General features: G+C 37.5%; 1 protein-coding gene across 1 annotated transcript in view; it reads left to right on the plus strand.

The window, feature by feature from the left end:
- The first annotated feature begins 4,027 nt into the window (after window positions 1–4,027).
- The window catches only part of kcnj13 (potassium inwardly rectifying channel subfamily J member 13), a 15,888-nt gene continuing 8,970 nt past the window's right edge, over window positions 4,028–10,945 (plus strand). The window contains exons 1-2 of the mRNA XM_024277941.2: window positions 4,028–4,207; window positions 9,878–10,418. Of these exons, the coding sequence (XP_024133709.1) occupies window positions 9,902–10,418 (517 nt within the window). The 5' untranslated portion in view covers window positions 4,028–4,207; window positions 9,878–9,901. The remainder of the gene's footprint in view (window positions 4,208–9,877; window positions 10,419–10,945) is intronic.

A 10,945-nucleotide genomic window follows, 5' to 3' on the forward strand; every position in this document is an offset into this window, starting at 1 on the left:
ACTTTTTCTTGTAGTATTTTGTAAGACACAAATAAAGATTGCGTTTTTGAGAAATTTTTTATTCAAATTGTTGTGAATCAGGAGCAGACAAAAAAATGCACTCAGAAAAAGCTACAATCTCCTTACTCTGTTTTAATATGATACGAATAAACTTTCATACAAATAAATCCAGTAACCCTTTAACACCGGAGCTCCAGCGTTTATGTTCTTTAATTTTTCTACTGTAAATTTTCAACCATTAACACAATCAACATAATTCCAGTAGATTCTGATGAGAAAAGCGGCTCGTCGAGTAACAGTATGTCAAAGATTTTGTGTGTTAAAGGTGTAAAAGGGTCAATTAAAGACCCACTCCAATAAAAATCGTGTTTGTGCATGATGGAGGACATATAAGAAAGAATTTAAGAGTAAAACTGCATTTGTGATTATTTCTTCATTCAAATCAAGATGAGTGAAAAGTGGCAAACGAAACTCACAGTTTGAAAAAGCTCATATTTGTGACGCAGCAACTTCTATAGTTTCCTTTCTCCACAACAATTCTAAATCCTCCACTTGCAGACAAATCAAAGTTCGTTTTGAGCTGTCATCAGCCTTCAAACTGTACGGCTAGATAACCATTTTTGTTGCACTGCTAATGTTAGCTTGGGGTTGTGAGAGGCTGTAAGCCAGCAGGAGAATGAGTAAACAAAGGAATGATGGGAAATGAAGAAAGGTTCACTTTATAGGCATTTTTTTTAACAAAAAACTGCTGCTCTGCAGAAACAATTTCTTAGAAAACAAGAGATTTTCAAAAAATTCTGGCTAAAAATGGGGCTAATAATTGGGAATGCTTTCAGTAGATCAAAAGATGATTGGAGTGGGTCTTTAACATTTCTATAGAAAAGAAAAGATTAATTTAGATCAAAATGCAGAAAAATGTGTATAAAATTGTCAAATTGCTTGAAATGTAAAGAAAAACTGATAATAAAAGCATTTTTTGAACTCTTGACATTTTTTCTAACTTGCTTGAATGATTTTGTATGCGTCATGACATTCATGGCCTTTTTGACAAAGTTAAATGAAGGTTTCACTCTAGTAAAACGTCAAATTTCTAAAGATTTATCCCAAACTTGTGTATCTACAAGAAAAGCTTGACATCCTGTCATCTGTTGTTAACGCCAACATTCCTCCTGTGAGTCATGACATGACCTACCAAGGGCAAGACTGCATTGTTTCAACACACACAAAAACACAATCCAAAAATGAACTTGCAGCTTTTTGCATGAGCTTTTATGGATCGGGTAGCTGGAAATAATGCCAACACTTATTAAATCTTTCTTTTCCACAACCCAACACCTCCATATTTTTTCCTCCTTTGTCATGTTTTAATCTAAAATGTACAGCACAGTCCCTTCCTCTGCTCGTCTCTCCTGCTTCGTCCTCTCCGGTGCCCGGCTGCTGCCCTCATTGGGAGCACTCACCGCAGCCCCATCTTTGATTTTTGTCAGCCCAGATACGGGCCGTCCAGCAGCCCAGTGTGCGTTGCTACGGCCCGAGCGTCCGCCCACTTTGGCTTTCTCGTCACAGGAAACACAGCATACGTAACCTTAGACAACGTTTGATGGCTTTGTTCCAGCAGCATCCAATTTCCTGTGCTCCATCTGCACCGTCCACAGAGTAGCCTCATTTAAATACTGCTTTTAGGCCTGTTATTTATTAAGACAGTCGTCTTTGTTCTGGTAAATCCTAAACAAAATGCCTGTTTCACATGCACGCCATTTTGGGGCTGTTCGTCGAGGATCCTTGTACGTTTAGATGTCAAATAGGATTTCTCACTTTTGAGCAACAATAAGTTAAGCTGCTGGTGTTACACATGACATGTATTTCTTTGGGGCTTTTGTAGTGACAGATGAAGATGGACGTTGATGTTGGAGCTGCAGAGAAGTATTGATGATGTAACCGTTGAACTGAATGGGTTCTCTGGTGTTCTTGTTTGGATGGGAGCTGCTCCTGTGTTGATCTGTTGACCACTGTGTACAATAAATTACCCAATAGTGTTTGGAAATAAAAGTATTCCTGGGAAATTGTATCATTTAAGTCCCACTGTGAGCAGTTTTTATCTATTTTCAAAGCATTCCTAGTGTTTTTTTTAATAATAATTATGCTGTTTTTACCCTAAATAAAATGAACTTTTTTTTTGTTTTCTAGGACATAGTTTCTGCAGAGTGGCAGGAGTTCATTATAAATTTGCCCTCTTGAGATTTTGGCAGAGCTGTTGGTGCAGAGTAACCCCACCCTCATTTCCCATCATTCCTCTGTTTATACTCACTCATGCCAGCCCCTTCTTGCACCAAACTAACACTAGTGGTGCAACAAAAATGGCGAGCAATATCAAAGCTATCCAGACGTACAGTTTTAAGACAGACGTGGAAAATTAGGACATACACATGGATTTATTTGTCTGCAAATGTATGCATCAGAATGGAGCAGAGCAGGGAACTTGTGGCCCGCCATTTTTAGCACCTACGTCACACCTACAAGCTCTTTGCAACAGCATTTTTTGTCTGCTCCTAATTCTCGACAATTTGAATAAAGAGAACTCAGAAGTGCCGAAATGTCATCCTTTATCGGAAACTGCTACAAGAAAATGTTAAAAACACAAAACACTATTTTCAGTAGTTTTTTTTTAAAAAATAATAAAATCCATCTGTCCACCTTCCAAATTCGTTACATCCAGTTGTGATCACAAGGTGGCTGGAGCCTATCCCTGCTACTGTTGGGTTTAGTCGGGGCACACTCTGAAAAGATTTTCAATCTATAGCATGGCCTCACAAGGACACACACTCCCATTCAGACCTTAGAATCATCAATGAACCCATGAAGCACATCTTTGGACTGTGGGAGGAAACTGGAGAAAACTCCACACAGAAAGGACCCAACTTGGGTACAAACCAGGACCTTCCTCGGCTGAGGGGAGCGTACTGACCCCCCAACCCTAAAAATGTACCTAAAGCTCCCCATAAAGTTCAAGTTCTTCCAAGTCCAATTTCAAATGTCAATGAAACCAAGTCAAAGTCAAGTCTAATGTTTTAATTCCTTAAATTTTCAACTAGAGTTTGATTCCCCCTCAGGTCATGTGACTGGAGTACCTCTGGTAGACTGATCACATCCTGTGGTTTCAAAGGCACAACAGCTGCATGACATAGAAGATGGAACAGTGGCAACTGATGAGACAACACAGCTCCATGATGAGATTAAAAATGTGATTAAACAGTAAAGAGCATCCATGTTAGCAGACGGGAACCCCAGAAGGACAAAATTCTTCCATCTTAATTTAGATCAATTCTGTTTACACAAAACAGATTATATCTTGAAGGACAAAAAAATATGAAACACTTTAGGAAAAGAAAACACATATATGTAATAACATCTAATTACAGACAGAAATATAACTAGAAATGCCCCAAAGTCACTTTTTTTTTCCAATTAAATCAAGAGTGGTTGTTTCCATGGTGATGAGAAACGGACAGACAGCGGTCCGACAGCGATGTGTTTCTGCTTGGGGTCAAAGAACACTGTGTAGATAATTATAAGGCTTTTCAGTGATTTCTCTGTTAATACGTCAACCTTTCTGGTTTCAGAATAATGCAGGTAGTATTAAAGAAAATTAAAAATAAAGAGCAAAATTCTTTTTAACACACTATTTTGAAATTAAAACATAATTAAAGGCTAATTAGGAGTTATCGCACAGAAACTAAGAGAATGTATCACAAAAACATCACATACTGGGATGGCAGCTGGAAAATGGAGAGGTAAACTTTTATTCTGAAAGATTTGTGTATCTAAGCACGTCGACAACGGCTGCAGGATGTCAGCGAGCAACAAACTGATTTTTGAATGAACTGTGACAAAATGTCTCTTTCTCTGCTACACACGTGCACACACACACACACACTCACACACACACTCTATCTTCTGTCTTCTTGGAACACTAATAGGCTCCATGCAGAGTTGTGTGACCAATTGAATCATTCTCTAACAGAGCTTTGGGCTGCACATCCCAGCAGAGTGCCATACTCTTTCCAGCTTTCGCACCAGTGGCGCCTCTCCCAAGGGGAACACTGAGCAGATTCCTTTTTGGGACCCATTTGGGATTTTATTCATCTTTCTCCAGCATCCAGCAGCTCTTTCTGTTGGGGCACAGCAAACTTCAAAAGTAGGAGAAGAGGTAAGAGGACATGATAACTGCAGCTCCAGATGAGAACGTGTTTAATCCTGATCTGTCCTGGGATTAGAGAAGGAAAAGAGGAGCATTAAGATTATTTCAGAAGTTATTCACACATTTTAATTAAAAAATGCAAAACAGGGTTTTACTGATCAGTTTTTGAATTCAGTTAATTAAATCATAACAGACTTATAGTCATTTATCAGCTTGTTAACTTGCATCATCAAGCCAAGCACCTTCCCAACATATCGCTGTTTATCAAGCGACACAAGTCCCCCAGTTTGTGCTGCAGGCTGTTCACTCTTTGACCAAGCTGGAGCAGTTGCAGCGAACAGCTGCAGGCTGGATGTTACATAAACCTCTCTGCAGGCCTCCCAGCTAGCTTTTTGAGCATGCTTTCTGCTCTTTTTTTACCTTGCATTTGTTACGGAAAAAAAAAAAAATCACAGACAAAAATTACAAAAAACTTTGCATAGATTTCAAATTTTTGCTGGGGCAAAAATTGTGCGACATTCCCACAAATGAATTAGACATAGAATCATCTAAAAGCTTAATTGACGAGGGAATAAAGTAAAGTTTGGTTAAAATCACTGAGTCACTAAAAGGCCTAAAATTGTCCTAAAATGATATTTAACCACTATTAGTTTATTCTCTTCATCCTAAATGTACCAAAACAGGATCTATAAATCAACTAAAGCTTAATTCAGGTGCATCAGATGTACTGAAAGGTTTCATGTTGTTCTCTGACCAGGGGCGTCTCTAAGAGGGGGCCTGGGAGTCGGGGTGGGTCCCTTCAGAAACAAACCATATAATTAAACAGATAATTTTGAATTGTTTTTCTTTTAAAATGTAACTACAGTTCAAGTTTGAACTTTTTCCAGTCTCAAAATGACATGTGGGTGTGTTACATTTAGTTTGTCCCACCTAAATGCCATTTTTGGAACGTTGCTGAGTTGGGTGGAATAAACAATGCACCCACCCAACTTCAGGCTTCGTTTTCGACCTGGATTCAACTCGGCAAACTCCGAATGGAAAAGTACTGCTGAGATCAAATTGTTTCAGCTGCGACGATGAAGGTCAGCTGATGACCTAAACATACGGAATGAGCAGCTTCTTCCATGAGCTGATGGTCTCACCACTGTTGACGTTTGAGGACGTTCAGCGTTAAAGTAACTTGAAGGACGAGGGGGGGATTGGACATGAACTGACCTGTACACGGTTCAGACCAAACCCACTTCCAAACCTCTGCTTGTACATCTAAAAACGATGGAAACCAGTGCAGCTCCAGACAGAACGACACTAAATGAAATAAAGTTGAATGTGTGCACAGCTACCACTTTTTGAAAGTATTCCTAGTGAACCAAATCAGTATCTTATGTCACAGCATAAAGATCAATATAAAACAATGCACGTCTGGTTAAGCATTTAAATCAAAATAAATGAATCCCCTCCCAATTTATTCTGATAATTAATTACAAACAAAAAGCATTTTTTTCAAGACTATTTCACAGCTTTTTATATCTCTGTAAATTCAAAAAACAGATTTTGTCTTTAAAACAAGAGTTTTTAAACCATATAATCTCCAGTCATGTTTACAGATTTACTTTTCCACTAAAACATTGCAACGGAAAGAAAAACAGATTATTCAATTGCATTTAATCCCATAAATGGGGGATTAATTGCCCTCATAGCAGCACTCTGGAACAGTCTAATCTGACCCAACATCCTCTGAAGTTTGCTTCCAGACCACTGAGCACACATCAGTGCTTCATTGACCTGTTCAGAGTCAGGCTGCCTCAGTAGATCTACCTTCTACGAGCATTATCTCACACAAATGGAGGCCCCCTTAGACATTATGATTCTGGAGGGAATTATTTGATTATGAAACTGCTACCATACTTTTAGCACCAGATTATAACGTGCACTGTCAATGAATGGCGCATTTTGGAACTTTGGTCATATATAAGGTGCACCGAACTAGGAGGCACAGTAGGAAATAAGTCAGTCAGACTTTATATGTGTTCACAGTAACTTTAGAACTTTTTTGTAACATGCTACATGTTAGCAACATTAGAAGTATTAACATATTTACAGTACCTGTAACTCCCAATCTTGTTCATAACATAAAAAACAGACTGATGCCACCAAATCAAGCCTTCTCTGACTATGCAAACTCCCAACCTTATTAATACACTGTTTAATACTGCTACACGTTAGCGTTTTCACAACAACAGCCAATTTTATTTGATTCTTGTAAAAAATAAAAAAAAATAAAAACTCTTAAAATTGCTTTGACATTGTAAGTACAACCAGAATGAATATATATAAGGCACTCATAATTTTAAGGCGCACACTCACTCTTTGAAAGAAATTAAGACTATTAAGTGCACACTTAAGTGAGGACAATATGCTGTCATATATAAGGTGAACCTAACTATAAGGCACATTGAATAAGACAAAAGAGTAAGAAATAAGCCCATCTGTCAGTCAGACTTTATTTACTGCGTTCACATTAGCTTTAGAACTTGTTTATAACATGCTACACGTTAGCTACGTTAGCTTTAGCCGTGTTAGCGTATAAATCACTGTAAATCCCAACCTTGTTTACAATGCATAAAAAACAGAATGATACCAGTAAAAAAAGTTACTTTACCAAGAGAACTCCTAACATTGTTAAATACATAAATAAAAATACCGTCTGACATCACTAGCTACAAGTTAGCCATGATAGAGACTTTAGCCATGTTGGTGCAAAAACATCCAACCAAACATTTTGACAGATTCCTGTGTACCTCTCAAAATTGCTTCGACATCAGGAAACATAAACAGACTTAATCCTTATATAAGAGTTTTAGGATTATAAGGTGCACCATCGTTTAAAAAAAGAAAAAAAAGCTTTCAAGTGCACTGTATAACATGGAAAAGACAGCATCAATTCATCTTTAAAAAAGGTTTCCTCCTCACCACAACACACTGGACCAATATTTACTTTTCTTCTCTAAAGTGCATTTGTAAATAAATATGAGATCAATAAACATTTTTTAAGATCGTAACAGTTGTGAAGTTTTTTGTTTGATACTCAAAAATCTTTTACCTCATCAGCAATAGACGCAATTTAAATGAAAATTTATTCCTAACCTCAACAACATTGAAAAACTATTTTTTTTTTAAATTAATATCCGCTTTAACAGAATACTCTTTAGCTTAAGTCAAACAAAGTAAATATTGCTAACTGGCTAACATGATATTTTATTACTTTGGATTGTGCAACATACTCAATAGGGCTCCTAGAATCAGCGTGACGTCATACTTACCTCTCCAGCGTCAATCAAGCGCTTTGAGGATTTATGCAAGACCATATATTTTTGTAGATGCTTCTGATATATAAATTTATAACTTGAATAATTTGCATTACAGAAAAAAATATATATTTATATGAGAATTATTAAGAACATGTTAAAAAGGTAGCAAAGCAAGAATAGTTATTCTTGCTAATGTAATGACTGAGTAGCTGTTTATTTGTTATTAGAAGTCTATGAGATTTTACCATCTTGGAGCCAGCAGGTACTTCCTGTTTGGAACGTCAAGGGGAGGGGCCACTTAGTTGGTACCCAATAGTTAACGGCGTGCACAAAAATGTGTCTACTTCCAATAAAGCTTTTTACGGTTCGAGTATGACTTCAAGTGTTAATAACAACAACAACCTTTTTAAATGTTTATGATAACTGAACCTTTTATTTTAATGTTAAAGTTTATATCAAAGTTGACCAAAAAAAATGAAAGAAAAATGGAATGGAAAGGCTCAGGACACACGGTCCTGCAAAGGATCACAAGGCAACTAAAATGTTTTCTTCTTCTGCTTCTGTTTTGTTTGATGGCAGTTTACTCTCTAGTGTAAGAGGATACAGCGCCACCTACTGACACATTATTAACTCAGTTAATACAAAAACTTTATTAACAGAAAAAGTGACAGTAGCAGCTCATGACATCTCCTCTGAATAACATGCCCTGAAGTTCTCCTCTTTTCCTGTTGCGAACATTTAAAGTTAATGATGATCAAACGAGATAATTACTCACAGCCGTGTAGCTGTCATTCTATAACGCATCGCTGAGATGTTCATTGTTTGAAATGACAAGATGGGATTATACAGTGTTGCGTTAAGGAAATGTTCCTTTGTTTTTTTTTTTTCATAACATAGCTGTGATTGAGTTCCGTTGTTGAGGAAACCATGAATATGTGTTATTATGGAGTTTTGCTGTATTTTAAAGGCTAATAAGGAAGGCAGAACTGTCGGGAAATGCTACCTGGAGCTGATATTTTTTTTAAATATTTTTTATTTAAATTGTCTCATAATGAATTACAAGGTTTACAATCTTGAAACAACAAACTTTATTTTGATCCACACACTTTTAACGTGCTGTAACTGTTTAATAAATTATGAATTGTCAACAAATTATCAACAAGTATTACAAGTACTTATTTATAAAAAAATTAATCACAATAGATGAGTTATTCTCACTGTAAAATTCTGAAAATTAGCAAAACGGTTCCTGCCATCATGAGTCAGCCATTTTGAAATGAGCAGGAAAAAGCCCTTCTACTGCCTCTAGTGGAAGAATGATGAACTACAGGGCATTAAAAGAGACCAAGTTAAATACAGTGGATTTTTAAGGAAAGTAAAGAGATGGATGTCTTGGAAATGTGTGCGTCATTTATGATTTGAATGTAAATGTTGGGTTCAAGTGACATAAAAATGGCAGGTGTTTGTGAAGCAACTGTATCAGTTTTTCCACATAAATGAAGATGGTCTTCCATTACGGAAAGCTGTAATGTAACAAACAGTAAAAACAATAAAACAAACAGTAAGTCTTTAATACTTTATAGATAAGGGAATAAACAAAGACAACAATAGAGAAAGAACCACAGGATGTGTTGACGAAACATCAGTTCACCCCTGAGTTTGGAGTATTTTATACTACATGTACTTGTTGGTAATTGGTTGACAGGAGTGTGGATGCATGCAGGACAAGCTCCCCACAGATGAAAGACACATTCCTGCTCTGCATGCTGCTGTGTTGCTCAGACAGACTCCCGGCTGAGAGCCGCTCTAATCTTCTGGAAACAATATTGACATAGAAATAGAAACTCTGCAAAGCACACAGCTCTGGCTGTCTGCTCCTCAGGATTGTGAGCACATACATGAAGGGCCACATGTATGAAACTTTGTCAAGCTGTGTGGAGATTTGCGTACACAACATTTTCTCTAGATTGAATTAATTCCGATTGAGAATAATCTGGTATTTTGCTTTTTTATGTGCAAGTGCGTGAGTTTTTACACAGATAATTCCTAATTTAGTTTGTTTTTATTGATGCACATAGATGCAAAACACTCATCATTTGAAGTTTGTGTGCCTGAGACTTTAATAAACAAACAATAAATGTATTTAATGGAAGAAAGTGGAATTACAGACTTAGAATTGTGCTTAATGATGTGCTTCATGTGAGCTTTTGAAGGATGAAATCCTTTGTGTGTGGCAAGTCATTAAGTCCACAAAGTATAGTAACACACAATTATATAGTTTTCAAGTACTATTAAATATAACTGGGTTAAATTAAAGTGAAGTTACATCAAAAAAGGAAACGTTAAACATCCACGTTTCTCTTTATTTCAGAAGCTGCATCCCAAAGTTGCTACCATGACGACCAAGTCCACCGGCAGCATTCTGGCAGGCAAAGCTTCCTCCTCTCCTCTCTTGTCTTCTGCTCCTCGTCAACGCCTCGTCACCAAAGATGGACGCTGTACGCTTCGCCCCCCTCCCTACCCAGCTGGAAAGTGGAGCAGAGCCTGGAGTGGAGCCTGGCTGTTGGCCCTGCAGGACCTCTGGGGACTGCTAGTAAACCTGCGCTGGAGATGGGTGCTCCTGGCTTTTTGTGCTTCCTTTCTGGCCCACTGGCTGCTTTTTGCCTGCCTCTGGTACCTGCTGGCCCATCTCAACGGAGACCTTGCCGTTCAGGATCACGACCATCCTCCCCCAGGTCATGTCATCTGTGTCAAATACATCACAAGCTTCACAGCCGCCTTTTCCTTCTCTCTGGAGACGCAGTTGACGATCGGGTACGGGACCATGTATCCCAGCGGCGACTGTCCCAGTGCCATCGCACTGTTGGCGGTGCAGATGCTGCTGGGCCTGATGCTGGAGGCCTTCATCACAGGTACCACTCTCTATGTCTCTACACTCACAGATATATTAGAGTTCAAATAGGATATCAAGTCCTGGTGCTACAGGGAGAAAAAGTAAATAAACAATTCTGAGCTGAAATAAAATAAAAGTAAAAATATTTTTGACTACTTTGCTTTTTCAAGTGAAAATGAATGTCCTTCTCAAAACAGCATAAAAATAGAGAACACAAGATGTTTTTTCACATCATAAATGAGTAAGATTTCTGAAAAAAAATCTAATACAATGTTCTTTAAAGAGTTAATTTCAACTTTAAAATAGCTAGAAACACTATATTTAGGTTCCCTACACTGCTAATAGGAAATAGGAAAAGTTGTATATCTTTAAAGCTGCTACTTTTGAATGCATTATACTTTTACTCCAAAAAATATCATATGAAAAGCGCCACAACAGTAAAACTATCCTCATTTTTAAACCAAATAATCAAGACTATAGTTTAAGATATAGCTGTTAAAAATATAGGTAAGTTATGAGTTAAACAATCTAGTTTCATTGTAGATT

This window comes from Oryzias melastigma, linkage group LG13, assembly GCF_002922805.2.
Source record: "Oryzias melastigma strain HK-1 linkage group LG13, ASM292280v2, whole genome shotgun sequence".
Classification (NCBI taxonomy): domain Eukaryota; kingdom Metazoa; phylum Chordata; class Actinopteri; order Beloniformes; family Adrianichthyidae; genus Oryzias; species Oryzias melastigma.